At 39.5% G+C, this 26,958-nt stretch overlaps 1 protein-coding gene across 1 annotated transcript in view; it reads left to right on the forward strand.

The window, feature by feature from the left end:
- Positions 1-4,314: 4,314 nt before the first annotated feature.
- LOC133489332 (piezo-type mechanosensitive ion channel component 2) overlaps positions 4,315-26,958 on the forward strand; it is a 68,733-nt gene continuing 46,089 nt past the window's right edge. Inside the window, exons 1-4 of the mRNA XM_061798324.1 lie at positions 4,315-4,859; positions 15,232-15,327; positions 20,255-20,380; positions 25,332-25,374. Of these exons, the coding sequence (XP_061654308.1) occupies positions 4,796-4,859; positions 15,232-15,327; positions 20,255-20,380; positions 25,332-25,374 (329 nt within the window). The 5' untranslated portion in view covers positions 4,315-4,795. The remainder of the gene's footprint in view (positions 4,860-15,231; positions 15,328-20,254; positions 20,381-25,331; positions 25,375-26,958) is intronic.

A 26,958-nucleotide genomic window follows, 5' to 3' on the forward strand; every position in this document is an offset into this window, starting at 1 on the left:
TTTATTTAGTATTTATTTGTATTTGAATTCATTTATTGCGTTTTGTTTTATTTCTGTATCTTTCTTTTATTATTTGTATTTTAAGCGATATTTTAATGCTTGTATTTATTAATTTACTTGTTATCTTTGTATATGTTAAAGTACCTTTTTCTCCATTTTATTTGTTTCATTTTATTTTTAGAATGTTTATTCGTATTTCTTTTTATTGAAAAATACTATTTATTTATTGTATTTTATTGTTTCCTTTTATCACTTCTTAATTATTTGCTTATAAACAGTATTTTAATTTCTTTTATTAAATTGCAATTATATTGTATTACGTTATTGTATTTTTAAATTGTTTCTATCCCGTTTTATTTTTCAACGTTCAATTATTTTTATTTTATTATTTTTTTATTGAAAATTCTATTTTTCTTATGTTTTATTTTATTACTTTATTTGTTATTATTTCATTGTATATCTTTGTTTTGGTTATATTGTTATCATAGTATTTTTATGTTGTACTTAATTTTTATTCATCTTAAATTATTCCTATTGTATTGCCTGATTTTTTTAAAAAGGGGAGATGTAGAAATAAGTAACATTCAGCAAAAAGACCACGTCTTAATGTATTACTGTATTCGATTATTGTTGTTTTATTTTATTCCTTTGTTGTTTAAAAAAAAAAGGTTTTTGTTTACCTTTCCATTTTTTTGTTTTGTCACTTACTTTTTATTATTTTGTCTGATACATCCTAAGAATGAACAATTTCAATCTTAAGAATGATTGTATTTATTCCATTGTTTAATTGAATTTCGATCTTGATAAATTACTTTATTTTGTTACTTTTTTTGGGTGATGTTTTTTTTTTTATTATTATCATTATTTTTTACATTATTTTATTGTTTTTTTCCCCTAAAATAGGCAAAGAAAAACACAAGTGATCATAAAAGGTAAGATTAAAAAGAAAGAAGTGCTAAAAAGAGGACTGTTGTGCGTGCCGCCAGGCAGACTACACAGTCGGACGTTACAGCCGGTGCATTAGGTGCAGCGTCTCCAAAAATCGAAATGACAACAATAAACAAGTGTTTAAAAGCCATTATCCCGGCCGACATCATCAACTCACTGCTAACGTTCGCTCTCATTTTCCCGCCCTTTTCCGGCGTTAAGTGAAAATGAAACATCATTACCAAGGAAAAGCCTTGAGCGCCGTAACCGCGTTTGCAGATGACCGAAATGTATCCCGGTGGGCGTCCTATCACATACTGCATATAGCCTCTCTCACACAGAGATCCTGCAAGATGGTCGTTTCAGAGCCGTGGCAGAGGACAATACCCCGCCCTTGCTGGGTTCTGTGTAAATGACATAAGTAGATAAACGCTGCTCTGATTTTTTTGTTAACAGGATCTCTGTGTGAAATAGGCTTTAATTTGCTTTTTACGTGTTTGGATGCTGCTGCTTTTTTGCAGGATCTCTGTTCAAAAATTGGCTTTAGTTTACTGCTCACTTACATGCTCAGATGCTTTTTTATTTGCAGCGTCTCTGTGTGAAATAGGCTTTGGTTTGCTTCTTACTTACATTATCTGATGCAACTTACCGATGCAACTTTTTTTCTCTGGGTGAAATTGCCTTGTTTGCTTCTGAGATGTTCGGATGCAGCATTTTTGCTGGATCGCCGTGAGAAATAGGATTTAATTTGCTTCTCTTACTTGCTCCGATGTGATTTATTTTTCAGCGTCTCTGTGTGAAATAGGCTTTGGTTTGTTTCTTACTTACATTATCCGATGCAACTTTTTTTCTCTGCATGAAATAGGCTTTAGTTCGCATTTTACATGTTATGAGGTTTTTTTTTGGGGGTTTTTTTTGGACCACTGCATGAAACAGGGCGGCACGGTGGACGACTGGTTAGAGCGTCTGCCTCACAGTTCTGAGGACCGTGGTTCAATCCCCGGCCCCGCCTGTGTGGAGTTTGCATGTTGTCCCCGTGCCTGCGCGGCTTTCCTCCCACATCCCAAAAACATGCATGGTAGGTTAATTGGAGACTCTAAATTGCCCGTAGGTATGAATGTGAGTGTGAATGGTTGTTTGTTTATATGTGCCCTGCGATTGGCTGGCAGCCAGTTCAGGGTGTACCCCGCCTCCTGCCCGATGACAGCTGGGATAGGCTCCAGCACGCCCGTGACCCTTGTGAGGAGAAGCGGCTCAGAAAATGGATGGATGGATGGATGCATGAAACTGCCTTTGGTTTGCTGGTGTGAATTAGGCTGTGGTTCTCGTGGATTTCTCAATGGATTTTTTTGGGCAGGATCTCAGCATGAAATAGGCTTTGGTTCGCTTTTCACTTACAGGCTCTGATGCAGTTTTTTTTGCAGGTCTCTGTGTGAAATCGACTTTGGTTCTCACTCACATTGATCCAATGCAGGCTTTTTTGCAGGATCTCTGCGTGGAATAAACATTACTTCAAATCTTAGGTACGCGCTGTGAGGTGTTTTTTTTTTTTTTTGCAGGATCCACATGAAATGGGCTTCAGCTTGTTTTTACTTGTTCAGTTACGGCTTTTTGCAGGATCTCTGTGTAGCTGTAAATAGCCTTGAGTTTGCATCTCACTTATTTGTTCCTATGCGATTTTTGCAGGATCTCTGCGTTAAATTGGCTTTGGTTTCCTTTTTCCATTTGGATTCATCTTCTTTTGCAGGATTTCTTTGGAAAATAAGCTTTAGTTCACTTCTTACTCACATGCTATGAGGTGTTCTTTTACATGATCTCTGCGAGAAATTGTTTTTAGTTCATGTTTCATGCGCTGATATGTTTTTGTGTGTGTGTGTGTGCAAATAAGCTTTTGTTTGCTTCAGACTTCTATGCAGGATCTTTGCATGAAAGGGTCTACTGCCAATGCTTATGGGCCAGGATGCAAAGCCACATTATCTGCTGATTCATTGTCAACGTTTTAACCAGTCAGGTGGATTTGGGCCGGGAGCTGGTCAATAAGTCGCTCTTAAGCGCGGGATGAATAATGGATCGAAGACAAACGCCCCCCCCCCCCCCCCAACATTGGCATCTATCAGGGAGGGATAGGAGCGGCACGTCCTGACACAAATCACTACCTGAAACTATCGACTGCTGCGGTTAGGTCACCTTGGCGATAGCAGCATCCGGTCTGTCTGGGTCAGAGCCACGCGTTGATGTTGTGGCGGCGTGAAGCTTTTCTTGTATCCAACACGCAGGCCGCTCAGTCCCATCATGCATTGCAGAAACTGATGAATAATGTCATTTAAAAAGATCAAGGCACTCCTAATTTTATTGATATGCTACAGAATAATGCTTTGTGAAATATTACTGAATTACTAAAAATGACTTGTAGTAATGGATGTTCATTTGTCATAATAAATCTTATATTGTATTAATTCAACATGTCCGTATTAAATTTGTATTCTTTCACAGCTTCCTAAGTAAATGTATGCACAGTAACATTTTATTATTTTTTAAGTATTTAAGTATTTTTACTTAAGTATGACAATAACATGACACCAGTGTGCTGTTACAATTACTTTATGATTACTTAATTTACGAATTACACCACTCCAAACACATTTCGAAAGAGAAATTATTTGTGTTTAACATTACTATTCATTCATACCTTTGAAGTACATTTTTGCATTTCACTTCAAACCTGTTGTGAATTGAAAAAATATTTTTCTTATGAACATTACTATTGTAATTCATAGTAATTTTTCAAATAAATTTACTTAATGATTAATATATTAATCATACAAATATTCAAATATTTTTTAAAGCAGTTAAAGACTGCAAAATGATAAAAAAGTGCTGTTATATATATTTTTATAATTATGTATTTTACCAATTATTTCAGTACGAACGTATTTCTAATTTCAAAAACATTTCTGTTCTTTTGACTCCAGTCCAGTCAGTGGATGAGCAGCTCCTTGAGCAACCCCGTTTGTAACCAATAGAGGGCACTGTTTCTCTCTTTTCGAGAGCAGGTAAGGTCATCCTTTTTTTTTTCTTTGGGGGCGGGGTTTAAATGAGCAGAGATTCGTCTTAAAACTTGTTGAACATTCTTACCAAAGGATTAAAATATAAATTGTGAAAATAAAAATGGTGGAGAGTAACAAAAAAAAAACTAGATACTCTTTGTGTGATGTCGTTGCTAATAGTTTGCTCCAAGTGTTCGTCTTGAAGTCCCGCCCCCATTTTTAGAGGGTGGGGTCTCAAACAAGAGGAGCCTTTTGATTGGCAGGTGTAGCTGTCAATCACAAGTTGCCCTCGCGATAAGACTTGGAAAGCCCACGCGTGTCTCAAAAGTGTTCAATCCAACCAGGCAGCGAGCAGAGGCTGTGGACCTCCGCAAAGTTAGCAAAAGTGTAACACACTTACACTTTGACACGGCTACAAAGACGCTTCGTTACACCCTGACAACTTGTTGCTTCTTTTCAGCAACATTGTTTTTTGACTGTTTACCCACCTGAGTGGCGAACATGACTTGAACGCAACCACCGCCCCCCCCCCAAAAAAAAGAAGAGTTTTTTTTTTTTTTTTTTTTTTCCCCCCCCCCGGGCTATGAGCTGCCCGACGTGGATGGTGGTGATAATGAAGCCGGGAAGTGGCCTCCTCTCGCCGCCTCGGACAAGCCGGCGCTCAGGTGTCTCGTCCGGCCTTAGCCGACTGATGGGCAGGGGCGCACACTCGTGACAGGCGGGATTTGAGACACTTTGTTTTTGGGAAGGGGATGCGAGGGAGACTCTAAGGACCGAGAGTGAGAGAGAGAAAGAGATTCTTGTCGCTGGCCGGAGGCGCCATGGCCTCGGAAGTGGTGTGTGGGTTGGTCTTCAGGCTGCTGCTGCCCGCTTGCCTCGCAGCCGGTGAGTATTTTTTAAATAATAATAATAATAATAATATATATATATATATATTTCTGTTTCCTTTCTGCCTTTCTGTTTGGGCACTGGAGATCGATGACGGATTACGTCACCGCCGTGTTTACCCCCTCCACCCTCGACCTCCACTAACACCCCTAATGAGATGTTTAGAATAGCTACTTGGAAGCAACTTAAAGCCAACAAAAAAGTAAAAAATTAAATAAAAATTAAATAAAAAAATACCAACTTCACTGACTGCAACATTTAAATGACAGCAATGCACAAGCGTTCTTTAAATGCTGCTTTTACGGCTACTGGGGAAAATGACTTTCAAGCATAGCCACTTAACATGATTCATGCGAGGGAAAATTACATTTATCATAACTATTTATCTTGAGTCATATTAATGTATTTCTTGAAGGCAGCTTATCAACTAAATCCATCTCAAAATATTGCGCTCAAGACTGCTGGGGGAAATTACATTTAGACTAACCATTTATATTGATTTATAGAATTGTTAAAAGAATATCAATTATCAATGTGACATTTCTCCTTGAAGGCAACATTTTAACCAAGGCACAATCTTCCTAAAGGTAATCTTCCAAAAGAGCCTTGAAAAAAACATTTTAATTCAGATTCAGAAAACTTGATTTATGTGCGCAGGGTAATTAAGGGATCAGACAGTGGCACAGTTATTGGCAAGTTTATGACATAAATAACATAAACATAAATAAGTTTAGAAATAGAAAGGTTAGAGTTCTGAGAGTTCAGGAGGGGATGATATGAAATGTTGCCTTTATGGCTGCTGGGAAAGTTAACTTTCACATAGCTACTTAACTTGAGTGATAGCAAGGTAAAAAGCAAAGTGAAAATTTCCCCGGCTACCTCGAAGGCAACATTTCAAATCGTTCTTAAAATGCTGCTTATGGGCAAAATTAGTACTTTAGTATAGCCACTTAACGTCATAGCAATGGGAAAAGAAAATAGAGTATTTCCCCAGCTGCCCTGAAGGCAACATTTCAATCCAACAATCTTCTTCAAAATATTGCTTCCAAGGAAAATTACCGTTACCAAAGCCACTTATCGATTACATATCGATGTAATAACAAAAGTCATGTTTCCCCCAGCTTCCTTGAAGGCAACAGTTTAACTAAGCCACACTAAGGGACGCTGGGGAAAAATTACCTTTTGCATAGTAATTTAACTTAATTCATATCAACATAAAAAGAAAACTAATGTGTTCACCCAGAAGCCATGAAGGCAACATTTTGAGGGAAGATTGTGATAGGAGAAAACAAGTTTCACCCCTTTTAAATTCTCAAGTGAAGAATTTATGAAAAATAAAAATAATTAGAGCAATGTTTTTAAAGGAGGATTTGTTATGAAAAACAAATTGTCCTACTTTTTTATGTCAGCTGAGGCCGACATAAGAGCAACGATCAAACAAGCAACATGCATTTGTTGATGTTTTGATCCACATTAGACCCAATTGGCTCATCAATTACTCCCCAAGATCTAATGAAGTACAAACAAAATGTCTTCTATCAACAGAAATGTTATTAGAACCATTATCGTTATCTTCGACTCACCTCAGCCTAAATATGATCTGACAGTAGACACATGAACGCACCTTTAAGGACGAATGTGTCTTGTAATAAATGTTGCCTTCCAAACAAGTGGAGAAAACGGTCTCTGGCACTTTATTTACGTTGCTGTGAGTGAATTAAAGTTTAAAAATGACATCTGCAGAGGAGCTTATTGATTTTAAATACTATCCATTCCAAATGCTCGTTGTACCTTTAACCCAGTTGCAGTCATAATATTTATAACAAGTTAAATTAGCCACTTTAAGGAGTAATGTCGCCTTTGGGGTTGTTTGGGGAAAAGGACCTTTGCCCCTTTTTTACATGGAAATGACGGCCATTAAAAATAAAGCACACAAGGTCAAGCCTTAAATCTGTCAGCAGAGTTACATGGTCAAAACTGTTCCCATCATAACATTTTGAACTGTACAGGTGATGATTTAAGTAAGCTTGTTACATTAACTGACATATTAACATACAAGTGTAGAAATAAGTTAAAGTTAAATAAAGTAAAACTGCTCAGCCTTTGAAGATGCCTGCCAGATGTAATGGAGAGGGGGAGAGAAAGCTTAATATTTAAATATTTTAATTTTTAATTTTTTTTTAAATGTAGTTTATAATTTTAAACTAATTTTATAAACTAAAATAAAGTGAAACCGCTCAGCCGTTCCATGTAATAGAAAGGGTGACAGAAAGGCCATTTATAGATATTGGTGGAATTGATTATGTTTTTTTGTTTTTTTTAATTCAAATATATAATTTTTTGTTTCATTTTATAATTAAATTATATTTATAAGGTATACTGGTACACACACACAATCATTTATATATTTTATCATTTCATATATTTTTATATTTTATTTTTTTAAAAATTAGTTAAGGACTATGTTATACAAATTAAGCAAAATTAAAATAAAGTAAAACTACTCATCCATTGTCGATGCCTGACAGGTACATAATGGAGAGGGCAACGCAAAGCTATTTCTGGAAAACGGTGAATTTAATTTAAAAAAATTATTAAATGTAAGTAAAAGTGCTAACACTTTAAGGGCTTTTACACCATACGACGTTTTTCAAGAACTTTCTTATTTACCGTTGTATTTTGAAATACCCTCTTTCTACCACAAACTACCTGGGTAAAAAAGTTCCCAATACGTCAGTTTGAAGAAGCCTGACAGACATGTAATGGAGCGGGAAAAAGAAGTTGTTTGTGGCGCAATACTGTCACCTTGTGGCGTTTTATTAGTATTGCTGGATTTAATAAAAAAAACAAAAAAACATATATATATATAATTCACTAGGGTCACGGGCGTGCTGGAGCCTATCCCAGCTATCATCGGGCAGGAGACGGGGTACACCCTGAACTGGACGCCAGCCAATTGCAGGACACATACAAACAAACAACCATTCACATTCACACCTACGGGCAATTTAGAGTTGTCAATTAACCTACCATGCATGTTTTTGGGATGTGGGAGGAAACCGGAGTGCCCGGACAAAAACCCACGCAGGCACGGGGCGAACATGCAAACTCCACACAGGCGGGGCCGGGGATTGAACCCCTGTTCTCAGAACTTACAGAACTGCTCTCACCAGTCGTCCACCGTGCCGTCTACATAATATTATGTATTTTTATAATTTGTAGTTTAAAATAATAATCATCAAAAAAGTACTGTTTAAGAAAACTCAAAGTAAAACTACTCACCCTTTTTTTGTGTCATCATTTTTCTAGATCACATTAAGTTCCATTTCCTGTCCCACGTTCATTATCACTCTTCCTCCTTCCCATCGCAAACAAAGCAAAGCACACTTGTGGAGTTAATCCTTCACATGCTCACTGAGCTGAACTCCAGAGATTTGTTTGACTTTTGACGCATATTGTCCTCGGTCTAGGTGTGGCTGTTTCAGGTTCAACCTTGCGGCTTGTTCTTCTTTGAGTGATTCATTTGAGGTGCGGTCAAGTGGTGGTCCGGCCTCAATGAACCGGTGTTTACTTTTGGGTATTTAAGCAGCCACTTTGTGGTAAGGCCACAAATGCATAAGGATGCCACCGTGGTCCGAGCCCGTCTCTTTTTTTATTTTTTTTTAAGCGCGTAATCCCCGCTGTAATGCACCAGCACATCACCACCGCATCGTTATTTCCAGAAGCCATTGCGAGGTCATGCATGGGCCTCCATTAATTGGTGGAAAGCCGTTTTAACAGCATGAATTAATAATGCGGCTTGCTAGTGAGCGAATTGACTTGCCTTTTATCGTAAGCGTACCTTTTTAATAATTTATGGCTTTTGGGAGTGCAAAACGAGCACTCCTGTCCGTCGCCACCGAGAGGAAGCAGGAGGAAATGTAAAGTGGAATGTTTACTATAGTACACGGCAGCACCAGACCGCGATGTTGCAGGTTGCTGTCATTGGGCAAGGTCCTTTTTCCATCCGCCGAACGGCTGGACTTGATGAAAATGTCACTCAATAAGCAAAGTAGTGGTAGTTGTCCCAACTCCAACCTGTTACCCCTAAACCCTAACTGTAACCTTAATCCTACTACTACCGGTAGTTTGGACAAATGTGACAGGCCACGATTGCTGTGTATAGCTGGAGACTGTAGCGAGATTTTTAAACTGTCTGAAAATTTGCCATCATTTGCAGTCATGGTGAGAATGAGAACGCTAGTCGGCTGTAATAAAACCGGTTGAATGTAACTAAACCTGACAGTATGTACAAACGTAGTACGGTTGATCAAAACTTGGAGGCGCTCTGGGACGAGAAGCATATGTATCAGAATCAGAATCATCTTTATTTGCCAAGTATGTCCAAAAAACACACAAGGAATTTGTCTCCGGTAGTTGGAGCCGCTCTAGTATGACAACAGACAGTCAATTGACAGAGAACACTTTTGAGACATAAAGACATTGACAAAACAAGGGTTGCTAGTTATCTGGTAATGCCGGTACTCCACTTGCAATCCTTCGAAAGGTAAGTCGTGTTTAATTTCCCTCCGATACCCGCTGTGGCGTACCTGCTTAACGCTTTATTTTGAATGCGTGAGTGAGAGAGACAGAGTGAGAGCGAGAGGAAGAGTGCAAGCGCACCACGCAGTGTATGTGAATAACAAGCTCTTTTACATGACCTGGTACAAGAAATGGATTAGTTAATTAATTGCTGATCGATAGAAAATTGTTTGAATTTTGAAAATTCTTGATTGATAGAAAACTAATAGAGTATTATTAAACATTTATTGTGCCCCCTCCCTTCACAGCCGTGACAGAGCTTGAAAAAACAAGACTTGAATACTTCAAAATAAAATGGCCGAAATCCCACGCCGCACTACGTTTTGGGCAAACGGGGCTACCGCGGCCACTGGGACCACAAATGTAAATGTAGCCTTATGCTACGTTCAGACCGGAAGCGAAGCAAACGTTTGCATCGCGTTACTTGCACACATTTGATCACGTTATTTATATACACACTGAATGCGGATTCACTTCATTTTCGGTGCATTGATATGTCCCTCCCACCTTTGCCCTCTTCACCCGGTCGTCGGCACGTTTGCGCGCCGTGAGTGGCCACAGCAAACACGACATGTGCCCTGGCTGGTGCCTTTTGATTTAAAATATTTTTTTTTTCCTTTTCTTCCTCGTTCTTCTCCGCTGTGAGCGATCACGGCGGCCCGTCCCCCAGGCTGGCCCTTTGCTCACCATTCTCCATGTTGAATGGCTGTGCGATTTGTGGCTTGAAGTTCACATTTCCGAGTGAATGGGCGAAGAAGCAAACCTTTGCATGCTCACCTCACTCGTGTCACGTCAAAGGCGTCATACGCGTCGCCTGGCACGAATTCGCGCCTATTCACTGACTATATATGTACTCCCGTCTCATGAATGTTCCAATTAGTGTCCGGTGTGAGCACAGCATTTCAACCCCCTAAACCTAGCTCTACCTTACAAACTTAATCCTAACCCCAATAGTACCAACTGGGTCAGTTATTTTAACAGTATAACTATCCTCATTCCCAATACAATAGATAAGAGTATTTAAATGGGCTCTATGCAAAGACAGTTATAAACAAGATGCCTCACCGAATGGCCAGATCATACGTCAAGGTGTCCGCCAACTTGGGGCAGTCATTGGGTAAACTGTCCTGATCCCAAACCTTTACCCCTAACCCTACACTATCGCTTCAGCATAAAATGTATGTAAGCCTAAATTAAAGATGGGAGTCTACACTTCAATCAACCGTTATTTTTTTTATTTCAAATCCATGGTGGTGATGTGTATGAAGGCAAAAAAAAACCACCTTGCCACTGTCCAAATATTTTTGTATGAATTTTTTATTTTTTTAAATCCAAAAGAAAATGGAATGGCCTCTCAGTTTCGAGTGCATTTACAGCCAAGTGATAAAAGTGACCAAAGTCGGGGACCCTCAGAGTGACGACAGACCGCAGCAGATGTTTTTGTTTCTGGGACTCAAACACCTGCCAGTTCCTTCCCGTCCGCTACCACACACCGCACATCCTCGCAACCACCGCTCACATTACGTAGTCCCTTTTTTTTTTAACCATCCTGCTTCCCTGACGGCCATCTAACATCACCTCTTTTGAAACTCCACACGTGCAGAGTCCTTGTTTACACAACTGTACAACACCCAAACAACACCTACCACAGCTGTTTACCATCAGTATACTGTTACACACATTGATGTCTGCTAAAACACACATTATGATGATGTTTTGCATATTTTATCTGACTGGAGTCGCAGTTAAAAACCTGGCTCAGCCAAGCTCCTCACAGCAGCAGAAGCGTGTCTCAAAAGTCAACAAGTAACTCAACAGAGCATCAATGCGCTCTCTAATGAGGTTGGGTTAGGTAACTTTATTTGTACCCGAGGGGAGATTTGGTTGCAGTGAGTTGGCCGCTCACACATACAGTTTGAGTCCATACGACAAGATGCATTTTGACTGTAGAGTGTAGACTCTCAATAAGGCTTTGTGTTTTTGCTACTTTACAGTGACTAGTTAGCATTAGCCACATTAGCACGACTTGCAAACTTGACCTGAATGGACAATTTACTTGGTTTATTAGGAGTTTGTTAGCCAAGGTATTGTATGTACTGTAAATGCCATAAAGTACTTTTGTCATTCTGATTCTAGATATACCCAGCAATGTTAGCAAAGAAAAGGTGCTAAATCCTCTCAGATTCTCTCGCTACTGTCACTACTTGACTTTTGAGTTGCTAGTTAGCGTTTGCCACTTTAGCACGAATCTCAAGCTCCACTCGCTTTTTGCGATTGGTCTATTAAAGGAAGACTAGCTCTGTACGACTGGCCACTTGATCTTTTAGTGTGACTCACGTTTGCCTTTTAGTGTCTACTTTTCATTAGCCACTTAAGCACGACTCGCAAACTTAATGATTTAAGTATGACTGACAATAAAAGCATGACTCATATTTGCTTTGCTGTTAAAGTCTATAAAAGGCAAACTAGCTCGCTACTACTCACCGCTTGACCTTTTAATGGCAAGTTAGTATTAGAACATTTTCACAACTCGCAATTTTGATGACTTTAGTCCAATAAACAAAAAAGTATGACTCAGGTTTTCTGTTATAGGCTATTGACGGCAAACTAGCTCATTACTACTCCCACTCATTAGCAAGAGTTGCATTCACATGACTCGTAAACTTGATGATTTAAGTAGGACAAACTCACTCATTATGACTCACATTTGAAAATCCATTAAGGACAAACAAGCTTGCTACTACTCGATGCTCAACATTTTAGTAACTAGTTAGCATTAGCTACTTTTTCATGACCAGTGAACTTGATGCTTTAATCAGGACAAAGAAAGTATGAGTTTTGATCATTCTGATTATCACAGTCTTTTAAAATAACATCAGTTGGTGTGGTCTAATTAGCATGCACGTTTGCTTTTGTTAGCATTTGCCACCCTTGCATGATCTTCATGCTTTAAGCAGTACAAACAGCAAAAATTGAGCTCAATTGATATTTTATTTGATGAACAATTGCTAAAATCATTTTGTGTGTGTGTTGTTTTAAGTCTATCAAAGGCAAATTTGAAGTAAAAGGCAGGCGTGGCTTGATATGCTTCTGTTTATTAAAAAAAAAGAAAAAAAAAAAAAGAAAAGCCTTTAGTTGGTTTAGAATTCCTCACGTATCGCCCGCGCTGCTGTGCTGCGCCTCCTTAACGCCCGTTTATATTTCTGGGCCAAACTCTTACTTCTTAGTGGTTTTGTGGCAGCTTTTGTGGCTTTTTTAAAGGAGACCAGACAAAAGCCCAATTCAACATTTTTGCTTCATGTGATATCTGAAAACAAAAGGCGCTTATTATTATTTTTTTATATAACTCCTCGGTGAGTGAGTCACCAAAGGGAGACGGGAAGCATGCGGTCAAGCGTATGCAGATAAATACTTCAAACTGCTTGGCTCGCGTTACTTTTTTTGTTTTTGCAGTTAGCTGGAGGCTCACGTATATTCTTAATAATTAGATTAGGCTTTCAGTGTGAGAGCACTTATGTGGAGCAGTAAGGGGAGCCAAGGCAAATGTCAGTGAATGGGTCCTTTGAGTGCGCAAAGATAAATAAAAGCAGCATTTTTTTACCAGTCAGTGTATTTTTTTTAGGCTTGTTAATGACATGCGTGTTGATTTTAGAGAACAAAGAGAGAACCTGAGAGGTCTCTGCACATACCTCCAGAAAAAATTCATTTTTGTCAAGAGGGAAGAGGGTTCTGCACAATGAGTTCAAGCACGATTGTATCGCTGATAAAGATGACATTATGAATTTTTTCCACAATTTCAAACAGTTACGTCGTTTTACTGTACTAACATTTCTGTGACATGCTTTCATCAAAATACTCCAAAGCTTAAGAATTGGCTTGAAAATGGCGAATCTTCGCCCAGCCTCGTAAAGTCATGGGCGGCGACACGCTGTCGCAGCGGTTATTGTGTAATGTAGCCAAATTGTGATGACACAATTCTCAAATATTCATAACTGCTTACTCACTGGCACATTTTTAGAAATAAGCAGATAACAAAAGACACTTGAGGTACAAACAACAAAACATTTGAGAAAAAAAGAAACAAAATTGTCAGCTTCTCCAAATATGCTGTAAAAATATTACATATTAACATATTTAGTTATATTTGTCCCGCGACCCTTGTCAGGATAAGCGGCTCAGAAAATGGATGGATGGATAGTTATATTTGTATTGAAAAACATGATCTAGATATTTTTTGGAAATATTTTTTTCATATTGGAAAAAAAAACAAAAACCCGCCTCAAATTCAACCCTCCCAAAATTAGAAAAAAAAGAAAAAAAAACAGACCATGAACAGTGAAAATCTGTGAATAATGCTCACTTATAATTGCGATGGAAAAACACACAAATCGGTTTTAAAAAAAAGTGAATAAACTGGGAGTAGGGTGAAAACAATTCCAAATCAGCACGGATTTCCGCAAATAGCGGCATAGGTTTAAAAATAAAAATTAGCGAATAGGTGAATTCACAAATGTCGAACCGCGAATAAGCGGGGGTCCAATATATGCACGTATTCTTTAAAGTAATTATTTTTTCTGTAATTTGTTTTAGTCACACTTGTGTAAAATTAAAATTATTCTAACCCTTTAAAGGCCAGTGTTTTGCATACGTCCACGATATTGAACGTCCCGCAATGATGGAAAGTAATTTTTTTTGCAGTATCCAATTAAAATAAATTTTAAAAATAAAAACAAAAAAATCCCACTTTAGTGACAAAAAATGTCAGCTTCCCGAAATCTGCTGCAAAAAATATTTATTAATAAATATTTATTAATATTTTTACACTTGAAAATGAGTTAATCACGATTCGCAAGATGCATTTATCATTTCAGTAGCGAGGCATCCTTGCAGCAAACAATATAAGGTGTGAAAATAGTAGCACCATCCAAAAGGTAACTGTCAGGCGGCAGATGACGTGGGCACACGCTCGATCAATCAATAGATCCATACTGTACTTGAAGTGCAAGTTTGCACTTCGCTGTTTGAACATGTTGCTCTAAAGTGCGTGTGTTTCATTTGTAGTGATGCATCCTTGACTCCCAAAACAGGAAATAACTTTACTGTCTGACTAATGTGCTTTCTAAGGTGTCCACTTTTTTTCACAATGATTGTTGTCATACTTTTCCCAATACATGCTAAATGTCAAAAAATGAACACCCATGCTAACGTTACCAACACTCCAATTTCTTGGATAGAAATGACAACAAATGCAACAGACACGCTGACGTTAGCATTATATGTCACAGTCTTGTCTCCGATACAATGTTCTGTTTTCTTGGGATACGTGGTTTGAAATGACAAGTAAAAGATGAACACACATGCTGATGTTATGTTATGCTGTCTTCACTTGGCTGTAGCTTTCCATTATCTTGGGATACGCAGCTAGAAATGATTAAAAAGATTAACGTTATACTCCAGTCTCCGCTTTGCTGGAGCTCTGTTTTTTGGGCATACCTGAATATAAATGAAAATCAAATAAACAGGCCTGGCACGGTGGATGACTGGTTAGTACGTCTGTCTCACAGTTCTGAGGAACCGGGTTCAAATCTGGCCTCACCAGTGTGGAGTTTGCATGTTCTCCCCGTGCCTGCGTGGGTTTTGTCTGAGTATTCCGGTTTCCTCCCAAAACATAAAAAAAAAAAAATCAAACAAATTAAACAACTATTAAACAAATTATCAGACGTGCTAGTGTTATATTGGCATCATATGACTTCTGCATTACCAACACTGTTCTATTTTGTGTCCTCAGCTTGTCTCTTCAGGTACAACGTCCTCTCCTTCATCTACCTCATCTACCTCCTGCTTATTCCCCTCTTCCCAGAGCCCACGTCTACCACCATGCAGGGTAAGACATCTTGCACACGCACACCATCTCATCACCTCAGAAATGTAATATTTACCTCCACCAAGGATTACATATTGGTGCATACGGGCATACACATATATCAAAGAGTTAACCACTGAGGCCATTTGAACTCTGTGGCTAACCAGAACAACAAAATAAGTGTGGGGACTTCCCACATGTTGGAACTGAGTCCCTGCGTGGCATTGAGCTCATCTTGAGCAACAATTAGCATTCAAGTGGTCGCTCCGCAATGTTGTGTACATCCATGTTTATTTTCCAGGGATGTTTTCACGGCTTATTTTTTCTACCCGTTTTGCAGATTTTTCTCCTTGAAAAACCAATAGCAGATATCTCTCCCTTCTGCCGTTGCGTTAATATACGCAGACATTCATACTGGGTAAAGTAAGAGAATAAAATGCAAAAAATAAAGTTGCCTTTATTTTGTACAAATGGAACAGACTTAATGATGTTTAAAATGACACAAAAAATACAACCTGGTAGCAGCAAACACTCCATTAAATAAAATATCTTGAAATAAACAAAATAAAATATGATAGTTTGGGCTTGGCAGAGGTCTGTGATTCTTGTTTTACCTGCATTATAACACCTAGCCTTTCCTCAGGCTATGAATTAGCCCCATATTTCAGTGGCTGAAAGTTAATATTGCTTAGTGCTGTGGCTGAAATCATAAAAATGATCCACCTTCGATCCTGTGTTAATCTAATCTGCTTGAGGTGAAGAAGGAACATTTTAGACTACAAACAAAAAATTCCAAGCATGAATGATTTGTTTTGGTTTGTGGTTCTGGAAAAAAAAAAAGGAGCGTAAAAGCTTTTTTGGCTTTAATTGTGAGAACTGCGCTGAGGCTTTATTGAATGTGTGCGGCAGATTATTAATTGTAATGGTTGTCATTCCTGATGCTCTTTAACTCAAACGTTCCTTAAAGTTTAACTTCTATGAATTTAAAACGACCGCTGAGGTTTTTCCGGCAGCAGCGGTTTGGACTGCGGTCACCAACTAGAACACCTCACACCATGGAAGAAAGCACCCGCGGCGCTCAATAATATATAAAGGCATCTCGGGGCAGTGTCCAAAGTGTCTCCAGCTGAAATAACAATCAGGAAGTCGAGCAACACAGCCAGAGTGGACCACTTACATGCTCATCAATAGTTAAAGAGACAGGGAAGAGGAATGTTCACCGATGCCGTCCCGCAGCTCCAAACACATCTGTTTAGTCAGGATCGGCCACAACATTAGGTACACTTGCGTGATCGAGTGACATCTGGTATAGGAGCTGTATTAAATTTTGTTCGCTAGCGCCTCATGGAATAAAAAAAAAAAAAGTTGAGCCCCCGAAGCCAGCTTTACTTGGCAACAACGTGACATTTAATAGCAATGTCGATCATAAATTGACCCGCAAGAAGACATGACCGAGGACACTCGGGAAGTCTGCCAATTTGGCTTGACGCAGCCACGTTAGGTTCATTTTGGCAATTTCCAGTGGTCCTTCAAAGACGGACTGGACCTGGCAATTTTGTCCAATTGCTGCCACATATGACCACCCATACAAAAACTAAATGGACAACTAAATTATAAGGTATTGGAGTTCTTGTCTTTGTGTATGGGTGGAGCAGGGTTGTGAAGTTTGATGACTCTTCATAAAACACAGCCCAAAGCTTTTAGTAATATCAAATTTGGTTGGCATGTTTATCATGGGTAGAGCTACAAAAAAGGCCATTTCCGGGGGTCCCTCAAAGATAGATTTAGCGTCTTATGTAGTTTGTCGAAAATGAAACCAGTCTCGCTGAACAACATTAAATGGCAATGTCAATCAAGAGTAGAACTACAAAAACGTTTAAAAAACCCATGGCCAAAAATTAACGGAAAGTGCCATTTTGGTTTGAAGCAGCAATTTTAGGGACATTTTCGCCAGATCCAAGGGGTCTACCAAAGACAAACATTAGAGGTTTTGTTTGATTGCTACCAAATTTTAAGCACGTGTACACGACAGGGTGGCACGGTGGATGACTGGTTAGCACATCTGCCTCACAGTTCTGAGGACCGGGGTTCAAATCCCCGCCTGTGTGGAGTTTGCATGTTCTCCCCGTGCCTGGGTGGGTTTTCTCCTGGCACTGCGGTTTCCTCCTGCAACCCAAAAGACTCTGAATTGCCCGTAGTTGTGAATGTGAGTGCGGATGGTTGTTTGTTTCTATGTGCCCTGCGATTGGCAGGCGACCGGTTCAGGGTGTACCCCGCCTCCTGTCCGAAGACAGCTGGGATAGGCCCCAGTACGCCCGCGACCCTAGTGAAGATAAGCAGTAAAGAAAATGCATGGGTGGATATACTCGATAGATGGGAGATGCTAAATTGTGAGAAATTTTTGTTTTGGGCATGCGTGTGGGCAGAACGTCGCTGCAAAGTTTGATGGCTCACCATAAAACACTGACAAAAGCCAGTTTCCCATAGCAACATGACATTTGGATGGGTAGAAACACACACAAAAAAAAAAAGTCTACAAAATCTGACTGGGCACACAAAGTCTGCCTTTTTAAAGACATATTGGGAGTTTCCAGGAGTCTTTAAAATATTAACTTGTCCTAGAAAATTTGAATCTTGAATTCTACTCAATTGGATGCAGGTGTACTAGACAGCTCGGCGATGCTAAATTGCAAGAAATTTTAGGTGTGGTCATTGCATGTCGATGGAGTATGACGGCAAAGTTTGATGATCTCCTTAAAACGTACTGTAAACTCTTATAATAACACAACTCCATAAAATGAGAGCAGGACCAACAATCTTGTGTAGGGCTGTTTAAAGCCAGTCTCACTTAGCATCATAAAATTTAATGCCTATAGCTATCATGAGAAGACGCACACACACAAAAAAGTCTCAAAAACCAAACGGTAAGTCTGACATTTTGCTTTGAAGTACCCATTTTTGGGCCATTTTGTCCATTTTCACGGGTCCTTAAAAGACACCTAAATTTTACTAAATTGGACGCACGTACTGTATACTACAAAGATGGGCAATGCTAAATTGTGAGAAATTTGAGGCGTGATCATTCCGTCTGGGTAGAACATAGCGGTGAAGTTTAACGACTTATCATAAAACACACCCCTAAAGCCAGTTTCCCTTAGCAAACATGAAATTTGGTTGGAATGTTTATCGTGGGTAGACCCACAAAAGAAAAGTCTCTGAAATGGTCTTATACATTGTGTTCTACCAAACTTGAACAACATATTGTAGGCAGATGGATGGCACGGATTTGCCAGGAATTGTAGATTTGGTCTTTGCGTGTGGGCGAAGCATGGCAGCAAAGCTTGATGACTCGCCATAAAACATGAAACTTTAATAACACAACTCTATTACACTTAACCAAATGTATCCGTGGTGATTCGAATGAGCATGGAATAGATTCAGGTATGCAATGAATACTTAACAATATCATGGCTCAAATGTTTTACTCTTGCACAAAGGTTGTATCATTTTTGGAAACAAGCGGGGATTGTTAAGCCAGACAATGCCTTCTGTTTTGGAAACCTCTGAAAGGTTCTCTTGGGATGATGGCTCAATCATGTTGTAAAAATCAAAATGAACTCAAAAGATGAGTGTGAGGTAACGAAAGCCTCTATACAAAATGGGGGGGGGGGAAATCTGTTCCCAATGCAAAGTTGATCCTTTGCACCAGTTTTTCTTGCAGAATACTCCCCAGATCTCCCTGTTTACAAGCGTTCTTGTCCAGGCTTTGTGACCGCCCAGGGAATCGCGTGGGGAAATTAGCACAGATTGCTCAAGGTTTTAATGCGCCTCCTGCGGTCTGTCAAGCAGATTTGATAAGGTCCGGCGGGTAGCGCTTCACCTAAGCCAGGGTAATGTAAAACTGAACGGTGCTCCCCGTAGGGAGGCGAAGGAGGGGGCATTAAATGTCATAAAGTTAAGCAGAAAGAACCAAGGGAGAAGTTTTTCCACACAGAACCACCATACTAAATAGTAATTGAACCTGCTCGCACCATAATAAGTCCCAGGATCTTCATCAAAGGAGTCCCACTGTTGCATGCTATCTCCATAGTAACGTTTCTCCAAATACCTGTCGGAGCGCTATAAAGCGGCATACATGTGCGCAACAGCTGTGGTAGCTTTCTGGTATTTGAGGGCAGCTTTGGGAAGAAAATATGGCTTTGGTGAAGGTCATTAAGGAGAACCATTATCAACTACATAATCCATATCTTCACCAGAGGGGGCAAACTCGCTAGCATGCCATGTAACATGTTGTGATTTTTTTTTTTAAGTTACAGTACGAGGTGTGTCAGAAAATCTCCATGACTGGTGTCATTTAAAAACATATTTCAAACCCAAACTATGAGAGTTCCCCTTCAATGTGGGCCAGGTCATCAACCACCACATCTACAAAGAGATCCTGTGGCGTCATTCATTTTGCAAGAAGAGGCGAGAGCTGTGGCAGGATAACTCAAGGCTGCTTCATCATGACAACGCGCCTGCTACACAATGGCCTGAGCATCTCGACAGTTCCTGGCTGAAAACAACAATGCCGGAACAACTGACCCGACCTGGCTCAGTGTGATTTTTTTTCGCCCCCCCCCTCCCCCTCTTTTCCAAGCTCAGGGGTGTTATCAAGTGGACCCGTTTGGAAGTCGAGTATGACATAAAGATGGCTGTGATGACTCAGCTGTGCAGGATCCTGGAAGATTCCTTTCAGGAGTCTACGAAGGCGTGGCAAAGAAGGCTGGGAAAGTTACTTGGAAGGGCAGAAACATGTAGTTTGGGTTTGACATATCTTGAAATATCTTTTGTGACACCAGTCCTTTAAATTTTCTGACACACCTCGTACAGTATGTGCTCCTGTCAAAAGAAGTTTCTAGACTTAGGGTGGTTTGATGGGTGACCAAGGTTTTTGTCCTCCGTCCAGGCCACACAGGTCGTCTGCTGCAGTCGCTGTGCTTCACCAGTATGTCCTTCTTGCTGCTGCACATCATCTATCAGATTGCGGTCAACAGTCTCCTAGCCGGCAACTCAATCAGCTCCGACTTCAACTGTAAGTACCACGCAGAAGGCCCCCAAGGCTGTCAGCATAAACCAAAGCGACTTTCAAGGTTGTAAATGGCGTTGTGGCCTTGAATTTGTGTATTCTTTCTTGGTGTCCGAGTTGTTGTCGTCTTCATCTTCATCTGCAATCTAAATTGCATCTTCAGTTTGCATCTTCTTTGTTAGCATTTTCTTCCTTGGTTTGCATCTTATTCTTTGATTCATGTTTTCTTCTTTGGCTTGCATCTTCCTCTTCTGTTCCTATTTTCTTTGGTTTGTATCCTCTTTGTCTTCTTCTGTTCGCATTTTCTTGGTTTGTGTTTTCTTTGCTGTCTGAGTCGCGTCTTTATCTTCTACTTCAGTTTGTTTTCTTCGCATCGCGTTTCGGCGCTGTCAGAGTCGCATCTTTGTCTTCCTCAGGTTTGTTCCTTGGTTTAGTCTTCCTCTTCTGTTCCTATTTTTGGTTTGTGAGCGCTTTGTCTTCTGTTCGCATTTTTTTGGTTTGTGTCTTCGCTGTCTGAGTTTCATCTTTATCTTCGAGCTCAGTTTGTCTTCGTGTTGCGTTTTTGTCTGAGTTTCATCGTCCTCAGGTTTGTTCTTTGGTTTACATCGTCTTCTGTTTGGGTTTTCATTGCTTCACAGCTACTTTGGTCTGCGTCTTCTCTGGTTTGTCTTTTTCTTTGGTTCACTTCTTTGGTTTGCATTTCTTTTTTGATTTGCGTCTTATTCTTATTCCCTTTTTGGTTTGTGTCTGCACTCGCTTCGGTTCGTTTCTTGTTCTGGTTTGGGTTTTCTTTGGTGTTCTTTTGGTTGTGTTTTCTTCTGTTGTTCGCATCTTTGTTTTGTTTTAGTTTTCTCCATCTGTTCTTTGGTTTATGTCTTCTTGTTTTAAGTCTTCTCTGTTTGCGTCTTCTTCAGTTTGCCTCTTCACTTTGCGTCGTCCTCTGTTCACTGTATATCCTTCGGTTCATCTCTTCTTCTTTCTCTGTTTCCTCGTGCGGCATGCATTGAATGTAAGAAACCAGTAACAAACTATTCATTAGCAACGGACGCAACAAAAGTCAAACATCTGTGTTTGGAGGATCCCACAACTCCCAACACATTCTTAGCAAACTAACAACGTAGCAGCAATGATTGATGGCCTGAGCCCCAGTGTGGAAATCATTGATGAACCAAAAGTACTTCTTCCCTCACAAAACTGACTTAATGAAAATGTTGAGTTGGCTGCCAGGAAGGCGGAAAACTCCATTAAGTGTTTATCTTGTAAAATGAAGTTACTCAGTGTAATTAAGAAATGTCGCTCACTGGTCACAGAAAATGAACACTCAACACTTCAACTTCTATTCATTTTTTGTGTACGATGCTCATTTTCATGAATGTAAACGACTCGGTGCTGCAAACGATCACATCGAAATTTCTAATGAGTGTATTAGAATTCACCGTTATTATTATTATTTTTTTACTGTATTTAAACAACTGTAGGGAGTACTAAGCGTCTTCTAAGGGGTAAAGTGTGTATTAGGGCAAGGCTTTTATTTAAACAAATTAATTTTCACTGCAATATTAAATCCTATTACGGTAATGCATTTAATGATTATTCCTAAATAACATCATTTACTGAAATACTGTATGTAGTAGAATGAATGAAGATGGTACAAACTGTCTTATTGTAAACTGTATTTACTTATATAGTGAATGGCACCTATTCACGGGGAGTCTTTTTTTGTGCAAAAGCATTTTTATTTTGAAAATTCTTTTTCAGGTTTCATTTTTATTCCATGAAATGTATTTGTTTAATTTATTTTATTTATTGTCTTGGTTTGTTTTGCTTTTTAATTATAATTATATGTATTATATTAAAATACATTTTATATATTAAGTAATATATTAAATGTAATGTTTACATTTAAATGTCATTTGTTTTTTTTTTGCAAATGCATTTTATTAGAAAATATCAGGGGCCTTTATAATTTAAGTAATGTTTTAATTTAGAATGTTGAATCGTATTTTAGTATTATTTCAGAAAAAAACTTTGTGTACGTTTTATCAACATTAGTTTACTATGAAATGATGCTGTATGTAATAAATAAATTAAATGTTTAATAGAAAAGGTTTTTAAAGTGAACTTTGTTTGTTTACTCGTTTACACATTATTGTATTAGGGCCTCTGTCACTCACTCAGCTCCGTTGCTCTCATTTTTCTAAACACATCTGTGTGGTGTGGTATTTATTTATTCGAGCACAATCCAGCATTTCATTGGGGGTACAATTATTATGTTTGAGGCTAACGACGTATGCTACACGTAGTAGTCAGAAAGTGGTGGTCTTACTATTTGGTCAACAGATGGGCGCGGTGCGTGGCAGGAAAATGACATGAAAACGTGACAGCTTGGACGAGATAAGACGTCCCCCCCTCCTCCTCCTTCTCGCCAGCTCCACCCATGTCTTTGACGGTTAACAGCACACGAGCCCCAAAACTCTTTGTAAATGCCCCCCCCCCCCCCCACACACCCCCACACACACACACTCACAAACACAGTCAGCACAGAGGAATGGCAGATGAGTCTTAAGGAAAAGGTGGTGACCAGTAGATGACCTGCGGAAGCAGCTGGTGCTTGTGAGGGTTTCGGCTGAACTACTCCGCTTCACGGTGGCCGACGTGGTTAAGAGGAAATAGAAAGTTCTCTGAAGGGAGAGGCAGAGGCGGGCGGGTGGTATGGGTAACCGCCTCAGTGTGAAGGAAGGCTTCTTGTTTACGCCACAGCCAGAAGGAAAAGGGTGTCAAGGGGTTGAATACCACATTTAGAAAGGTCAGATAAGGGAGGCATTGACTGGAAATGCAGGAAAGGATGTCGAAGGCAGAAAAATACACCCAAACACGACACTTTCACTTCCCCCTCATGTTTAATGTTCTATACAGCCCTAATGTACTATACTAACATCATATTTAACATCTACTATATATACCTCTAAAATATCATATTTACAACATATTTAATGTTCCATACAACCCTTATGTTCCGTATTTACATTATACTTTATGGTATATATATCTCTAATGTACCATGTTTACTGTTCTATACAGCTAATGTATCATAATTAATTATCCCCACAACTGTAATATACCGTATTTACTCATTTCTTTTCCGTCAACCCACGACCTTAATGGATTGACTTTAGGCACGTGCAGACATTTTTGGAGGCAAGTGCTCGAGCCAAGAAAAAGGCCACCCATCGTCAAAATGATTCATACAATTAAGAAAAAAACAGTAATATGTATTTAATTTGTATATCTGTTGCTGCGCTCGGTGGACAACTGGTTAGCACATCTGCCTCACAGTTCTGGGGACCGGGGTGCAAATCCCGCACCCGCCTGTGTGGAGAATGGATGGATGGATCTCTTTCTGTTACCACAATTACCACAGTCAATAATACAACAATTAACAAAGGAGCTGAAGGGAAGCTACAGTGGATATAAAAAGTCTACACAACCCTGTTCAAATGGCAACCTATAACCTAGACAACCCAATTGGGGTGGGACTCGATTAAATAAAATCTAATCTGATTAGAGGATTTGTAATTCATTCATCTCAATTGATCACATTTTTAATGTATGACAATATTTCTTCGAAAATGCAACATTGTTTACATTTAGAAGGATTTCCGTGGATGACTGAATCAAATAATTGACACAGATGCGAATATTGTGGAACTGGGGTGGAATTGATTATAGAGAGGGTCATTTTTATTTTCTCAAAAATAGATGAATGAAGAAAAAAATGGGCTGCAGCAAAAATGACACTTTTTGTCCACTTTTAATACTTCCAAAACGCATGCGCGTCTCCGCACCACTTATGTGCACCCCTGTATTTAATGCTCTATATTCCCCCACGAATGTACTATATTTATACTGTATATTGATTGTTCTCTATAACTCTAATGTAGCATATTTACCTCCTTTAATTTAGCTTACAAATTAGAATTCCTCAAGGGAAAATTCATCTTACACTCAGTTGTATATTTTGTGATTAATGTTGTATGCAGGACTAATGTGGTTTGTGCTGTTGCCTTCTATTGTCTTTGGAGTATCGCCACTCTCCACAAACCACAAACTTGTGGTCCCCTCAATGAGAGGCTTAACAACCAGCAAATATTTCACCGAATCTCGGAGTTAACTTGGCAGTGTTTGTTTCTGGCGGCACAACAAAGGCGGCAATGTTGCGGCTGTTTTTCTGAGTTCTCTGAATGGCTGGAAACGAAACCCCGCTGCTCCGGGGTGACGTTCGGGAACACTTGAAGTACTCGGAAGGAAAGATGGCATTCTTCATCCCCTGAGATTCAGTACAGGAGCTGTATTCATTAAAATCCTTCTACAAATTCAGATAATAATCTACATAGGGGAAATGTAGGTGTTACAGCAGCACATGGCAGTGTTTTTTTTTAAAAAAAAGCTTTTTTTTTAAAGAAAACAAAATACCAAGAGAAAATAGAAATTAAAAAAAATAATAAATTGAAGGATGAAGTGGCTTGTGATTTGTATTTTTTAAAATTAATGTAAAAATATATATTTTTTTGTGCTTAAGGTTTGCTGTACTGCATCATACTAAGAACCGTTCCTAATATTTTGGGTACCTTTTATAATATAGTTAGCCTCTGAGCTTGTCACTGTTGAAACTTTTATTTTTAGTTAAGCTTTTTGTATTTTCTTATGTAACCTTTCACTTTTTAGGTTTGGGTTAGGAGCGTAAATGCTATCAAAACATGCCTAGGGCCTATTTAAATAGGGTATTTCTACATCGTGGTTTCAGATACTGTGGGTGTGGTCTGGACAGTAACCCCAGGTGGGATTACTGTGGAGGGTAAAATGACAATACACATTTATTCAAACCAGCAGTGTGGACACTATTTGCTTATTCAATATAATCATAATAATGCTCACTAAACATTTTCTTTCCACGCAGGTTCTGCGTGGGAGAAATCCATCAGACAAATTGGATTTGAGAGGTAAGATTCCTAGCAAAAGTTTGACCACAAATGTGCGCGTAATAACGTTATTGTGCACGTGTTTCAATGTACTTTGCTGTGGGCCGTAAGTGTTTAAGTGTGGCATTTTCCTCTAAAGGTTAACGCGTGGAGGGTGTGCTTGGTTTTATCTCACAGTTGAGCAATTGGGTCATCAGGAACAGCGAGACTGGCTAATGTTTTGGTAAAGGGCCAAGTCAGCAAAAAGAAAATTCTCCCCTTTGCAATGCTGACATGACCACACTTTGTGCGATCTGCGGTATGGGCAACGTCACGTGACCACCGCGGAACACGGAATAGCTGACATCCAGTTTATGCTATGCTACAAACCATTACTTGGCTTGATGACATACCGTAATTGTTTGAAGCCGAACTTCTTTTCTTAATGGTTGGTGTCTTTGGATAAAGGTTAAATGCATGTACAGTGTAGCATTTATTTACACCAATAGGATATAAGTGTTAACATCTTGTGTTAAAAAGACATTGTAGACATTTCAAGTTCCTACGGGTGCTTTGAAACGGTCCCCTTCCCTATTCACCTGAGCGAGGAGGAAGTGCTTTTACCTGGTTTGCCGAATGTGGACGTAGGTTTTGCATTTACAGTACCGGATTTGGGGTCTCTGCGAGTGTTCACACCAAGATGCCACAAAATTGATTAATCACTGCTTGTGCCTTCTACACAGAACCCAGGGAAAGTGGGTTATTGTGCGAGTCACACAGAGAAACACCATCCCGTGATCAGATAAGTAATAAGACATTTTTTGGACGTAATAATAGTTGTGAGGCAGCGACATTTGCTTTGAACACAACAGGGCAGGAGAAGTAAGTGCGGGAAACGTCACATTCTTCTTCCGCCATTGTAGAATACCCTTAATATCCCGACTTCCAAGGTGAAAAATTGCCTCATTGCATGTTGTTTGCGCAGTTTACACTGAACAGCAACACAGGGGAAACAAATGGCGGAAACAAATTCCAGGCAGTGTAAAGGCCTGACAATGACGGTAAAGAGCACTTTGGTGTCCCTCCGTGGGCTGATGATGAAAAATAAACCCAGTTAGGCTGCCGCCATGTCTGCACTGATCCCGTTAGCTGCGGCTTCCCAAGTACGGGAATGTCAAAACTCGCCCAGTGTCTTTTTTTCCTCCACTACCAGGTGGTGGAAGTTTTTAGCCGCGTTCACCCAGATTGTATGTACATTAAGGCGAGCGTCTTGGAGCGGTCTTAGTGCTGCTAATGATGGCGCAACAAGCACGATGAGGGATGTAAGTAGTAAGCGTTAAATTTGATGGCTGAAGGTTCCTCCCACGTTCCAAAAACATGCATGTTAGGTTAATTGAAGTCTCTCAATTGTCCTTAAGTGTGAGTGTGAATGGTTGTTTGTCTGTGTGTGTCGTGCAATTGACTGGTTGTGCACCGCCTCTCGTGCAAAGCCGTCTGGGATAGGTTGCAGCACACCCGCGACCCCAGTAAGAATAAGCAATATAGAAGATGGATGGATAATGTCATTCTTTAAAAGTGTAATTAAAAGTTGTAATGAAATTCTTCAAATTGTAATTTTTTTGGCTT

This window comes from Phyllopteryx taeniolatus, chromosome 14 (genome assembly GCF_024500385.1).
Source record: "Phyllopteryx taeniolatus isolate TA_2022b chromosome 14, UOR_Ptae_1.2, whole genome shotgun sequence".
Taxonomy (NCBI): domain Eukaryota; kingdom Metazoa; phylum Chordata; class Actinopteri; order Syngnathiformes; family Syngnathidae; genus Phyllopteryx; species Phyllopteryx taeniolatus.